General features: G+C 40.8%; 1 protein-coding gene across 1 annotated transcript in view; it reads right to left on the reverse strand.

The window, feature by feature from the left end:
• bsna (bassoon presynaptic cytomatrix protein a) overlaps positions 1-14918 on the reverse strand; it is a 99604-nt gene extending 84686 nt beyond the window's left edge. The window contains exon 1 of the mRNA XM_070839798.1: positions 14265-14918. Within this exon, the coding sequence (XP_070695899.1) occupies positions 14265-14918 (654 nt within the window). The remainder of the gene's footprint in view (positions 1-14264) is intronic.
• Positions 14919-15458: the final 540 nt, after the last annotated feature.

Consider the following 15458-nt stretch of genomic DNA (forward strand, 5'->3'; position numbering starts at 1 on the left):
AAAAGAAAACAAAAAAGCCAAAGGTTTGTGATTGGCAATGTGGACAACGTGATTATCTTAATATCTAATGTTTTCAACATGTTAAAATATATGTACAGGAGTATTAAAATTGTTATATTGCTATTTAAAGGATGACTCTGGTATTTTTACGCAAACTAACTGACCAGGTCACTGGTGGACCTAATGCTGCCGTGTTTCTGAGGTAAAAATGACTGGAGTCTGGTGATTTCATATCTGTTTCTGATCCTTTCTATGACATTGTCAGAAACTGAATAGCAAGACAACAATAAGCACTTTTAGTGGATGTACTTTGATGGTGCTCTTGCCCTCGAGGTTCAGACATTTCAGGCTGAGGTGATTTACTGGACCAATTTCAAAACTTTCCGTACGTCATTTTGAATCCAAAATCAAAATCCTTTATTCGTTAGAGATACAGCATATACAATGAGCATTTCAGATCTCATTCTGTATCATATTTCAGCATGACTGCACTTGTTAACACTCATTTAGCCTCAGTAATTGTCATATGGAGATAACTACATTATAAGGAGAGATGATGAGGAAAGATATTGTATAACCCAGCTTCACAATCAGGTTTTGTTCTCTTGCTCTATTTCTGTCTCTCTGGTAGCCTGCTCTGCCAAGTTGGCTCGGCTCTAACCAGTGGCAGGTTGGAGAGGCAGAGCAGGCACAGGCCACACACACACACACACACACACACACACACACACACACACATAGACACAGGCCAGCTACCACTATGATACTTCCGCTGGGCTATATTAAGAGTTCATTCTGAACTGGCCTCACAGTGACACACGCACGCATGTTACCGACGCCGTTTCCCACAACTATCTGTTATTTAGTGGGAAATGTATTCCACTACAACAAAGAGGACTGTGGACAGGGACATTGGTGCTTTGCTGTTATCTTTTCCCTTGCTGGCGCTAAATATCCAGAAGCATAAAAACATACCATTTGCCAGATGCCTCTCTTCAAAGCATCTCGCTCTACCTTGAGTGTAAGTTTCAACTCAAAAAGCCTCAGTAGAAAGCAAACCAAGTGTTTGAGTCCAGCTTTGTCAGATCCATTTGGCATATTTTTAAATCAAGGCCTTTCTCTAAACCGTCTCATTTTCAAAAATGAACAATGAAGAGGAAATGCAGTTCATATTTCTATCAATAAAGGCCCCAATTACATTTGTCAGTGCAAATGTCTCATAACCGGATATTCACACCTAGCCACATATATGCCTTTCTGTTGGCCAGATTATAAATCTAATTGCTATCTGCCTTTTCTGGGGTACATAAAAATCAGGGTCAGCCCTCTTGCAGTCCAGAAGGAGGTGGTAGTACACATGAAGCTGTCTGGTAAATGCTTGAATGCCAGGACTTCTCTACTTTAGCAGTTCAGTTACAATAATAACAGTTAACACCGACCCATGACCTAACACAAACACATGAATGAATCTTATTTATGAGCTAGTAGCAAAACAAAAGTTTGGGTTTTCTTGTATTCATTTACAGTACAATCATAATTACACTGAGACGACTGCAGTGCAGAAAATAAAGACAGATGAGAAGCAGCAAGTAGCACATGAGCAGTGGTAGGGGGGTATTAGGTCTTCCAAACTGGTCTTACAGTCTTTATATAGATATTAAAGCCCCACAGACTCTCCTAAGATGCACAGATAGTAAAAAGCCACAAATGTCAAGCAAGCTGACTGCAGTTACAAGTTTTGCTTTCACACATCAAACACACACATCATTAAAATCTAACTGATCATAACTAGACGCCTTAAGTCACATTTTACAACTTACAGTTAAAGCTGTTGGCTATCAGCTCACCACATACAGCATTACTTGAAGGATCTTGTGCCATGCAGACGTTTAGCCCAACACACTAATGAGTGTCATTTACAATGTGAAAAAATCAGCCTGTTGGCAACAGCCACAGTGATTATGTTCTATAGAAATCAGCTGTTTGTGAAGTATATGCCACCAATGCTTGAAACCCAATGTGTGCATTATAAAAGTATAAATTAAACATGACCAAATAAAACTAGATTACCTCTACAAACAAGCAAACATCACCAATAAAAAACACAGTACAAGGAGCAAAGACAGTCTGCTATTGTATTGTTTAGATTTACATTGTGTTGTGCCTGCAGTCTGTCTGTGGTTATTCCTAGAAATGAGAACAGAAAGTAATAATTTTTAGGAATCGTCATTCGTATAATATCCTGAATAAACAAACTCAATGACAAGTCAGGGGTAAACAGTACAGAGTGCAGGCTGTGAGCTCTGTGAAGAGAGAAAAATATGAGATCAAAGCCACAGAGGAGAGACAGGAGGTAAGTGTTCTTGTTATTTAGTTTAGTTGTGTGAGTTACGTTGCGTGTTTTTTGTGCCTGATTTTGTATGACTGTACATGTTTGTTTGTGTGTTTGCGTGTACAGTCTGTGTCCCCAGGTGGCCTTGATAATGCTGCTGCCGTCACAGTCACTCCCAGCAGATTTCTCTGCCTTGATGTTCCAGCATGCCCACGGAGCTTCGCAGAAAGAAACATACAGCAGTGCCCGCCATCTCAGCATACAAACATGCATTTATAGACACGATTACCTTCACTGTGGGTGAATTGGTTTCCATGGCGACAGCCATGGTCGTCTGTCAAGGTGTGAAAACTATTAACGGCCAGGACTGAGACAAGTACAGGGAAGGTATAGAGGTGTCAGGAAGGACTGACAGGAAGAAAAATAAGAGGAAACAGGGTGGCAAAAAGAAAAAGGTGAGAGCTCGGAGTGAGGCTGTGGAGGACAAAGGGGAAATAGAAGAATGTCACGTGAAGTAAAGATTGTTAAAAGAAAGTGGGCCTCTGTGTGACTAACTGGAAAGAAGAGGGCAGTAACACAGGCAGGGTTAAAGCGGTGTTATCCCTAGTGGGGCCACTGGAAGTCAGAAACAGTCTGGTCAAGATCTACGTGTCCTACAAAATCATGTAAAGACTAGTTAAATACAGATCATTCTCTGCAGCGTGTGTTTGTGATCCTGTCAGTAACTGATGTAGCACATCAGCCTGTTAATTCAACCTATGGCAGGTCCTGAAATCTCTAAAGATGTGTGGCGGGTGTGTTTTGGAGATAGCTCTGGGGTGTGCAACTTCAGTTGTTACTGAAATGATTCATGGAAGATATAAAGACTGACAGAACAAAATTAATAATTAAGCTGGGTAAAATGGTACTAAAGAGAATTTTTCGACATTTTATTTACCAAAAGATGTTTAAAAATCCATCAGATCTTTTCCTATAACAGAAGATGTCTGGTTGGCTAATGTGACAGGAGCTAAGAGGCTGCTGATCTGCAGTCAGCTTTCTCTTGATTTTAGCGATTGCTCATAAGACATTTAACAATGATGCATAGGTGGGCTACACAGGAACACAAATAACACAGCAAATAATAGTATTATATCAAGGTAACTAGCTAGCGGAGGCAGGCTGTCTTAATTACGTAATGTCAGTTAATACTAGTTATACTATTCACCACTTTTGAGCCCGTTTCAGACATGGGATATGTAACATTGCTGGCTGCAGTACATCCACGTGTTCAGTAACGGCTTTTCTTTTCTTTTTTCAGATGCACCAGAAAGAGAAATATAGTTTTTTATAGAATCTCCTCAACAATTTGAAATTTGTTTGTGGACTCAAAGATGATGACTGAGATATCACCACAGTGATCTTAGAGAGAGGAACTCTCTTTCTCTCTCTGTATGTTTTTCCTTGTGTTGCTGCAGTCTTTACTTTAGTCTGAGGTCATTCAGTTCAAACTTGTGCTGCGTTTAAAGTGTTGTAGGTCCAACATGGTAAGATTTGTGAAAGCTTAGATTTTTTACATGGAAGTGACTCGATGTTTATTCAGACATGACACCTACATGTTAAATTGCCATCAGGTTAATGTAAAGGGATGCATGTCTGAAAGGGGCTTAAAAAAAAAAGAAGGAGCTCCTTATATTGTTGCATTTATTCCGTGGTTACAGGCTGTTTTACAACAGATTAGAACACATCCTGTTCTCCGTGACACAGCCACTGACATGAAACGCAACAGACCTTTAGGAAATCGCTTGGCAAAATTTGAAATGCTGTGGAACAATGAAGCTGAAAAGAGGTAGAGATCAAAGGAAAATGTGGCAGTCAAGAGCTGAACACCGGTGTGGCCTTTTCAAAATGTATCGATTTTGGGTTGATGCCAAAGTTGGTTGTTTTTGTGTTGGAATGGAAATTAACTAAATTAATCACTTTTAATAACCAGTCTGTTAGTACAGAACAATGACATATCAGTTGTGGATGCAGTGATGAAAAATTCGCAGAGAATATCTAGTTTGTACTCCTTTGAGGCAAATGTCCATGCAAACTGTATGTTATACATGCATTCTGTCATGGGCTGCTACCGTATTAATGTGTGTCAGTGCCCACATATGGCAATTTACACATAGCAGACACATTTCTCCCCTCAACTAGATTTTTTCATAAGTATACTGTGTGTGTGTACGTGTGTGTGCGTGTGTGTGTGCGTGTGTGTGTGTGAGCTGTCAGTGCAACTGGAGGATTTCAAGCAGGATTTCTGCTGCTTGGCGGAGGTTTATGCCAACGCTGGGGCTTTTGATTCGCCGCTCACTCACGGACAGCCATGCATGACAGACTGCTTCCTCTACCGCAGAGAGGGAGAGAGGGGAGAGGGAAACTGAAGACGAGCAGATGGAGAAAGTGAGAGGCAAACAAAAAGGAGAGAGGTGGATGAAAGGAAGAGGGAGTTAGAAAGGGAGGGGGAATGAGGAAATATGGAGCTAATATGCCAGAAATGAGGGAAGATGAGGAAAAGAAAGAAAAGTCTCTCCTCTGTAGTAAGTTTAGAAAAAGGATATTTCCAACACTGCTTTGAAAATGCAGCTTTCAAAGCAGTGAGACTTTGAAGAAACCAGTGAGGCGTGATTACTTTCACCACTTAAAATGAAACTTAATTGCATGTCAAGATTCAGGCAATCGCTTTAAATTCTCACTGGCAGCGACATCCTGCTAATGACTCATGTAAAATAAATTGCAGCTGCTTTTTGGGCTTGCCATGTAATTTCACCTAAGCCAGTGTTTCTGTATCTCAATTTACGATTACTGTTATTGGTAGGAAGCTTTCAGACAGTTCAAACTGTGTGAAAGTTATTGTTATGGTGATTTGCAGTGGCACAGAACACTTCCAAGTTTAATACATTTGGCTTGGTTTAAGCTGGTGGAGCTATTGTGGAGCCACTGAGTGAGATCTTTCTGTTGTTAGGTTTGGGTTAAACTTCAGGAAAGATCATAATTTGATTAAATATTTGAAAATGAACACATCCTGCCTTGTTCTTGTTGTATCTAATACCAATGTTCTGTGGAGCCCTTTATATAAAGATAAGTTTGTTCTGAAACATTAGACAGGCGACAGGTGATCTGCAAACAACAGAGGAAACGTGAGAGACAATGGAGCAGCGATGAGCTGACACCGGCCACTCCACTTATCTCAGTTCTAGGCGTCGTCTGAATTATAATCATCATCATCCATCTGTGGTGATGAGAATATATCCTCTCATTTGGGTCAACGCGGTCGTGTCTGTCATTAAAGACAAAAACGTCATTGTTTTTGGTCCTTATTAGCGACCGGTTCCATTCCTCTGGGGGGGAAGCGCCATTATGGGTGATAAATATATTATGTCGTCAGCGAAAAACGTAAGAGGTAATCACCCAAGTGTCATTATTGTAGCCTGTGTCATTAGCGTTATTATTATTATCATCAGCAGGAGTGCTATCAGGAATAGGGCAGCCACCGCTGGAGCCACACATACCACTGAGATGGGTGCATGTACTCATCATGTGGTTATTTTAAGTATGGCTGAATAACAGAATTAGTCCTGAAAGATAGTTGGACAGACTTGCTCCCAGTATCACTGTACAGAAATCCTTTACTATGTGCGTGTCCTTGGATTTTTATCCAGAGCACCTTGTAATGCGTTTGTAGATCATTTGCCTGATTGATTAAGGAGCAGCTATTTACCGCAATGGGTTCTTTTAAACTTTAATCGTTTAACCTTGAATCTCTTAAAAAGCTAGTAAGTGCGAGTGTGCATGATCTTTACCTTTCTCAAAAGGTTGAAGAGTGAGTGTGTGCATAGGGCATTAACAAACAGTATGTGACAATCTGGTAATGCTGATAATGTTGTCATTTTCAGTTGTGCGCTGTGTGTGTGAGACCGACCGGCAACTGTGAGGTTTAATTAGCCATTTGACGTAATGCCATAAGTCAAAAGTGTTATGAGCCAGAATGTTCTCCATATCAGACGTCAGCGGTGCTGATAACATGCACTGACGTCCTCGGTCATATCATCATAAATCTGTTTGCATCCATGTGCCTGTCTTTCACATCTGCCTTTCCTCTAAACCTTGTTCTATCACTTTCTGTCACTCTATTTTTCTCTCCATTCTCCCGGTTCCCACTTCCCCTCTCTTGCTGTAACGGCCTCGGTCACAGTCTCTATCTGTTTCTCGCGCTGAAACACCTTTTCTTTTTTTCTTTCATTTTCTCACTCATTCACACGTAGAGCGAGAGAGAGAGTCAATTTAACAAAACTGAAAACGACAAACCGTTAACTTTACAAACAGGATGATATTCATCAATAATAAAATTGTTGATCTGTAAATAATATAAAGAAGTCAACCTCATCTCCCAGAAACTACAGTATGTTTATACACAAATGTGGAATTTGTAACAGCAAATGGAAAAAACAATCCAATGATGCTTAAGGAGAAAATTCTTAAATACATTTGTATTGTTGTAACCATTGACTGTATATGAGAAGTGGCAGTCCATTGGTTTGTGGACTGCCATTTTTAAGCCTTAAGTTTGGTTTCATGGCCGTCGCCATCTTGGTTTCTTGGAGCCAGAGGTGACGTTCATTCCATGAAGACCACCTCTGAATGTTTCCTGTTTTCCTCTAAATGGGACCATCATTAACAAAATGAACTTCATGCTGTGTTGAAGGAGACTTGAGACTTGCACCTGAGTCCATGAACTGATCAGGAAACAAAATAAAGAGAAGTGGGGTCATTTCTCATAGACTCATAGACAGATCTCTGACCTTATTTCCCAGGTCCATTTCTGACCCATGAAGACCTCTAACCTTAACAAACTAGTAACTTTAACCCAAAACATGTTTGCACATTGTTCTTGTGTCTTCTCCAAACCAAACCTTAACCATAGCGATGTAGGATCAGAAAAAAGTTTTACTGTCAAGATGGTGATGTCATTCTGTCTGCAGTGGTGTCAGATCAGATCAGTTTGGACCAATGGCGTATTTTGCTGCTCGAACTTGCTGTGAAAACGTAGCTAGTGGATATGATGCTCCAGCACCATTTCTTCAACTGATTACATCAGAATTGGGTAGAGATGGATGGATAAAGGTGAAGTAGATCGATGGTTAGGCTCAGTAACCCCCTCACCTCATTGTTCTTTCTCTGCTACGACATGTTGTCAAGATCAAGGAATGAAGCGAGGGATCAGTACGTCCTGACTGTGAGTAAATCCATCCACATGCAGGTAATCTAAGCTCATTCCTTTATAGAGCTTAACACTCTTGTGCTTTGTTGTTAGCAGCATGTCAGATATAAAACCTGAACATTTTTACTCAGATGCCTAAAACTCAGTGATCAAAGCCAAACCATTCTGTTGGTTCTTAGGTAAAATGTCTCTAAAATTACACATGTTATTACTGTATTACTCTCAATACAGTATATATATGTTGTGACTTCCTTGTGGTTGCTCCCTTGACTGCAAATTCTGTGAATACATGGGTATTTAATTGAACAAAAGGATCTTTGTGATAATGATAATGGGATGATTATAAATCAATAAGAAAAATACACTATAATTCATATGTATGTAGTCACAACACATTTGTTAATATGGTCAATAAATTTACTGCGGCACGAGAAAACTCTGTGTGTATGCATGATGACTGAACACAATGAAGTCACACACACTTGTATAAATAGAGTGTGTGACAGGCAGGTGCTAAGATTTGAGAGGAGGGAACGGAAAAGCACAATCTGCAGATTTCTCTGGAAGCTAATTAATCTAGCACACACACACACACACACACACAAACAAACACATACACACACTTCTATTAGCATCCCTATGTGCACGCTGAGTCTAAAATTAGTACGCAGTCTGTTGAACAACAAAGAGGCTACAGGGAGGAAGACGTGCTGCCAAAGGCTTTTGTTTGTTTTGTTCATTGGCATTAGCAGTAAACCTCTGGTCAGTGCAGCTGATTATCATAATGAAAGATTATCGTAATGTCACACTGAATTTCAGAACTGATAGCTGTGATAATCATTTACAGTTGTTTCTTCTCTCATATCAGCCCTGTTACTTGTTACTGTGTTGTCATAAGTCAGACAGAGTTAAAGTTTCCATTTCTCCGCTGGGCCGCCCACTCAAGGCATTATGGATAAAAGCCTCCACAAAATTGCACACATTACACTCCACTTTCAGCAACATATTCACCTCAAGGCTCACAGTTCTGCGTGTAGCTCACTCTGTTTACAGCAACAAAACAACGAACAAAAAATTACAAACAGTGTGACTGATGCATCAGTTTGCACGACCACAGACTAATATACAGATATATATATATATATATATATATATATATATATATATATATATGTATATATATATATATATATGTATATAAAAGCACTTAAATCACACCACTTTCTTTAGGCATGGTTTTTGTCCTGCAGCAGGAGTCTTTGACAACAGTTAACATTTGTGAACTTAATCTTTGTTTGTTTAAATCAAAAAGGTTTTAATTAAAAAATGCTATCGTATTGGCACTTTCAAAATACTCAAATACTCAAATTAAACTGATTGAACAACTGATTGCTTCCTTGCCTATAATCTTTACTGTCAACCACAGGGCCATTCTTTGCTGCAGCCATAAATGACTTACATTACAGTGTCAAACCAAATTCAATCAACTTTGAATCCAGAAATAATCTTGTGTCCAATCTCTGGAGGTGAACACACTCAAACATTTTACCTATATTGGTTGTAACATTTACATTATATTTTTTAATGTTGCTTAATTAGGCTGAAGCAAAGAAAAATGTGAGGGGAAGCTAATAAAGGACTTTGGACCTTTGGACCTTCCAATATCTGATTTGCTTCTATAACAAAGAAAGATAATACCGTATATTTATATATTCATCAGTTTCTTTTTTTTTGAAGACTTGTGTCCGTAAAAAAAATGTTGTCCATGATTTTACCTACAATAACTGAAATAAACCAATAACATAAAAATCAGTAATGCCCTTAAAATGAGGGGAGGTGAGCAAATCTAATCTCCAGCTCAACTCGAATCAAAACTCCAGCTGTGAAGTTGTGACTGTAGAGTGGGCTGTAACAGCTGTGGCGCACAAAACATTTTAAGTCCTGTCGAAATGTTTTTGAATTCCAGAACATCTGGAAAAGGTGACAACCTGCAACACTTCCAGACATCATTTCTATGCCCCGCATTCAGATGAGCCGCCACAGAGAAGGTTTTCAGCATCTTTCCCAGGTGTACTCTTTCAAGGACTGAATAACTCATATACATGAGTTGCAAATACATGGCGTGTGGGTGTTTCAATATCCCTCATCCATATTCATAAGAACTGCAACACTCTGGGTTTATCCTTTTAAGGTGCTAAACTGACAACGCCAGCACACGGCACACATCACATACAAAAACATCAAATGAAAAAGGGGTTCATTTGGTTCATTCCAAGATGCTACTTATCCATTTTAGAGAGAAAAATGCTACCTGTAATTTTGCAGGAGACATTTCTAAAACACAGTCTAGTCTAGTCTCAAACATAGACTTGATTTTAAAGTAAAATGACTCAACACTTCAACTGCTAATGTGTTTTTCATTGATCGTGGACATGATCTGGGCAGCACAGTGGTGCAGTGGTTAGCACTGTTACCACAGAAGCTTCCAGGTTTTAAACTATTTGTCAATCAGGGCCTTTCTGTGTGGAGTTTGCATGTTCTCCCCATGCTTTTCTCCGGGTACACCGGCTTCCTCCCACATTTGTCTTTACAAATGTCTTAAAAGCACAGTGTTAACAGTGGGTCGCTACATGCAAGCGTTTTACTGTATGCAAGGAAAGTCCCATCATATTATACTACAAACCACAACATGTACATGTCGAAGCAGATTTCCATAAATCAAATCACTTATTATTAGGTCACAAAAGGTCAATTAACATCATGAAAGCCGTTTTCCTAAATGCCACCCTTCTTGAATCAGATAGATGGACTATAATCTCTCTGTCCTCGGCCTCATAATTGGTGTCACTCTCCTGGTTTAGTCCTCTAAATGTTATCAGATGTAAAAGGCACCACAACGTAACAAGATATGAATGCTGGCAGTGCTTATTAGATTACCAGGACAGAGAGAACGTTGATTAAGTATGATAATGATGGAGGAAGCGGAGTTAAAGTATTAATCTGTAATTCTGGATAGAACAGGATGGTCGACCCTCAACACACACTTGTAAAGGAACAGGAGAAATTCTGTGCTCTTATGATGAACTTTCAGGTGACAAAATGGCTGATGCTCCTTTTTATTTGGCTTTTTTTTTTTTTTCTCCCTGTCCTCTTCCTCTCAAGAGGAAAACACATTTTAATGGCATGAGAAGACTAGATGTGCAAGTACTTTGTGTTGTTTAAACAGTCATAATTAAACATACCTGACCTGTTAATATAAAATAATCTCTTTGGCTTGCCTCACTAAATCTGCTAAATGTAATCTGATGCAAATAGAATCAGAGCGTAGTACGACGGATGTGGAGCCTGGCGGTGCTTATTAAATTACCAGGACACACAGCACATTGATTAGCTGTGATAATAATGGATAATGTTCAGTTTAAGTATTAATCCATAGCTGCAGACACAACAAGGCTGGAGCCCTGCCACACAGAGCTTAGGGAAGGTTTTTTTTTTCTTTTTTGGATTACAAATATTAACTGTATACAAGGACAGTATGTGAGTTGGAATATTTGTGTATGTTTTTTTTTTTTTTTTTATCCTAAAGAAGGTAAAACATCACGGGGAAAGTACATCTTATATAAGTTTATGATACTTGACGATGTTCGGACTCTGCAACACTTATTGGGATATAGCATTATCATTTAATTAGTGTGTCTGTGCATATACTGTTTGTTTTTCTATAACTGTATACCGGGTGAAGTGATAAGCATGCATGAGCTGCGAATGTGTATTAATCTCATACAGCCGTCCGCCTAAGTCACTTTAATGCTACAAGCTGCAGCAGAGAGAAACAAGGTTTGCAGGGTGGGGCAGCTTATTACATTAACAGGATTGTGAGGACATTGATTAGCAACAACAATAATGGAGAAGATAGTGAATATTAATAGGAAAAGGGAGCTTATCCATAATTCATGGTAACACAAACAATGGCAGGGCCAGTGAGTGCATTAAGTTGTACAAGATGGAGGAGTTGGAAGTCAAATGCAGCAGTGCTTTCTGTGCAGTGCACAATGGTGTGTTTCAAGTTTGTAGAGTAATTGAAATTTGTTTGTAGAATATTTATATTTTTTTATTTTATATTTATAATTTTGAGCATTTAGGAGCCAAAAATCCTAAAATTAAGGCTTTTTCCATTATCCTGCGACAGATGTGTGCAACCAGAGCAGAAAAAAATGGTTTTATTAACTGAGGTGGTGGCTGGTTGGCGGTTTTTATGCTCTTGTGTTACATTTCAAGTTATGTTTTCCATTTTGCCCTACAGGAAATCCCTCAGGGTTCCTCCAATTAATTAACATCACAATTTATTGCACAGGCTTCTTGCATAAATTATGTTGTGCCAAGTGGGAGTGAATACATGTTAGTTTTATGTGGGTGTCTACATCTCTGCACTTGTGATAGTGTCTTTGAGTGTGTATGTTGGTGTGTAATTTATGTGTGTTAATCTATCACAAATGCAGTCCAAATCCCTAAGCCAGAGGCTTATCAACTCCTCACTCCCTACTTCATTAGCATTATCCACCATTGTTAACCTGTAGTACTTACTGTGTCTCTCCACTCTCTCTCTCCCTTCCTCTCTGTCTGTCACTCACACACACACACACAGGATCCAGCATGTGTATGTGAGCAGAGATCAAAGCTTGGTCTTACAGATGATCCCACTTGAACCAGACAGAAGCTGCCATATTGTAAATACAGTTGGTGAATTTAGAATCACAACCAATGAAACCACCATGACATACTGTGCTAAGCATGACTAAGCCTTGTGTTAAAATTGACTGCTGACTGTTAAATGTTCTCGGGAAACTTAAACCGTGCTCATTAAGTGATGCGAGCTGGGGGAAAATCAGTCACTCAACGGTAACATAAAATATATCAAGAGATAGGCCTTAACAGCAACTTACATTATGTGAAAGTTGTACGGTAAAGAAAATTAGCAGCCATAAACCTTCAGTCATTTATTTAGTTCAAAAGTAAACCCACTCAGGGGAAATATTTGCACGCTGTGTTTAGAGGTACTCGTGATAACGAATACTGAACTTGCAGATTTACTACAATTAATTATGATATATAATGGACATCATATTTTTATCACCTCTAAAAGCTATGCCTCTGCACAACACCGCTGATTATAAAATAAAATACAAAAAAAAAACACTTCCAATTGCCAGAACAGTATATCAGTGTTATCTTTAGTAGTATTAGTCATTTATTGTTGCTCAGCAGTGGATGCTAATTTGTTAGCATGGAGCATCAGGGTCAATGATGTACCAGTTATACATGGATGATTCTGGTGCCAATGCCACCCCCACCCCCCCTCACAAAAGCAAATGAAAAACGAGACACAACAACACAGCTGTTTGTGTAATCCAGCAGACTGTTTATCGTGCTGTCTGCCAATGATGCGCCCCTGGACCTGACATGGGAATCAATGGGTGCCAGCATGGCTAATATATCAGCCTTAGCTTCGTGCTTCTGCACCTCGAACGTTTGTGTTCTCGTATGAAGTCTTTCCTGTCTGCACAGAGAGGCTGAGATTTGATATTTGTCACCAGATGCTGACACGGGGCTGATCGTTTGAACCTGTCACCGAAGGCAAGCGTCAGCCTCCTCTCAATCAAAGAGAGCCTCTTAACCTTCTCTCTCCTTCTTGCCACTCCATTCAGCTCTGAATAACTTTACAGTCGCGTTAATCTGCTCTTTGTTTCTTTCCCTCTCAGCCTGTTTTCCCTCCGTCTCTCTCTGAATGCCAAATACTGTAGCATTTGACTTTCCGTCTTCACATCACACCTGAGTACAATGAACTCGCGCACACACACACACACACACACACACTATCAGGACCTGTGTGTCTTGCCTCAGCACATTAATGGGGATTCTGTCAGCGCCTCAGGAAGGAATTACTGCCACTTGCTGAGCCCTTACACTCACTGTCTATCATAAGTACACACAAAGACCTACAGTACAAAGTTGTACATGCACAATATACACACATTCTATATTTTCATGCTCTCTCTCTCTCTCTCTCTCTCTCTCTCTCGCTGACCTCATTTATCTCCTTCGCCTCAAACCATCACTCTCACTTCTTCTTTCACCGTCTCTGCACTGACTCATTCACATCATTCACTTACTTCAATTCAGTCTCATTTAAGTTAAAGGTGCATTATTGGCATGAACTAAAAGTAGATACCACCAAAGCAAAAATATCTCTCCCCCTCTCCCTCTCTCCCTCTCTCCCCCTCTCTCTCTCTCTCTCTCTCCACCCTCGCTGACTCGAGCAACAGGCCAGACAAAATCTTTATCCTGTCTGTCTTGGCTGGGTCTGTTTCCAGACTCAAACTTTAGTTGTGCACTTCCTGTTGTTTATCATCTGAACATGAAACATTAATCAACGGTGTCTTCTGTCCGCCTACAGGATTAAATTATATTCATACCTAAATGCTTAGTCACTCACTATAAATCAGCATTAAGGGATTATTGATTCCATTCATGCTGCCAGAAAACTACAACAATCGTCCCTTCTTGCACAAATGTACAGTGGCAAGGACAGACATGAGAAAAAAGAAAAATGTTAAACCGTCCTGCACATACACACACAGATAAATGCCCTAATACATGCAGTACATCCCGTAGTTAAACCTGACCTACCTCAGTGAGGTGCGGGTTGGGGTTGAATCCACACTGGTTACAGACGGTGGCCTTGCACTGGGTGCAGGTGTTGTAGTTGGGTACAGCCGGTGGGTTGGACAGCTCCGTGGTGGTGCACACTGGGCACAGCTTGCTGCTCGGCATTGGTGCAATCTGCGGTACTGAGTAGGGCGAGGTGGGCGTCACGCCGCGGTCAGGAGACACAGAGGGAGAGCGGCCCGTCCTGGTGCCACCCGAACCGCTGAAGTCAACTTGGAGGTTTCGACGAGAAGCATGCTGACCAGGACTTTGACCTCCGTGGCCTCCTCCCATGCTGGACCCAGTGGGGCCGCGACCCATCCCGTGGCCGGACCCCGGGCCTTGCCCCATGCCCGGCCCCTGGCTTGACTGCATATGTCGGGGGGACACTGGACTTTCATGAGTGGCCAGGCGGTAGGGCTCACCAGCTCTGGACCCTATTCCTCCACCAGTGCCCATGCCTGCTCCTATTCCACCTCCACCAATTCCTCCTCCTCCCATTCCTCCACCCATTCCTCCTCCTCCCATTCCTCCTTCCATTCCTCCTCCTCCCATTCCTCCCATCCCTCCTCCTCCCATTCGTCCCATCCCTCCTCCTCCCATTCCTCCCATTCCTCCCCCTCCCATTCCTCCCATTCCTCCCATTCCACCTCCTCCTATTCCTCCCATTCCTCCCATTCCTCCTCCTCCGGGGCCAACTTGTTGCATGCCAGGCTTGGGGCTACCCATCGGACCCATCGGACCCCTGGAAGAGAGAGACAAAGCAAAAGAAATTTAAGATTTACATCAATTCAGATTACAGCTTTCAGCTGGTGGGAGATTCTCTGAAGACACTTTAAATATTACAATTAAAAGGTTAGGTCAGATTCCTGGTATCACCAGGGTGACCATATTCTTAAAACCCCAAACTGGAACACTTAAGTTTACCTCACGATTGTACTAATGTATGCATGCACTGTAGGCGCTTTCTTCAAGATGAGGGATTATTTCATTATTTCAGCATTCAGCACATCAACCTAGCACAGCATTTTTCAGGTCAGGTAACTTACAAAGTTACTTTACAATGGAAGGAGTAAGCCTCCTGGATCGATTTGGAAAAGACCAACTTTCTCTTCACCATGGCATTTATGCGTTTGCATACAACAGGTTCTGTCAGTATGGTTCTACAGGCATCGT

The sequence above is a fragment of the Pempheris klunzingeri genome, chromosome 11, assembly GCF_042242105.1.
Source record: "Pempheris klunzingeri isolate RE-2024b chromosome 11, fPemKlu1.hap1, whole genome shotgun sequence".
In the NCBI taxonomy this organism is placed as follows: Eukaryota; Metazoa; Chordata; class Actinopteri; order Acropomatiformes; family Pempheridae; genus Pempheris; species Pempheris klunzingeri.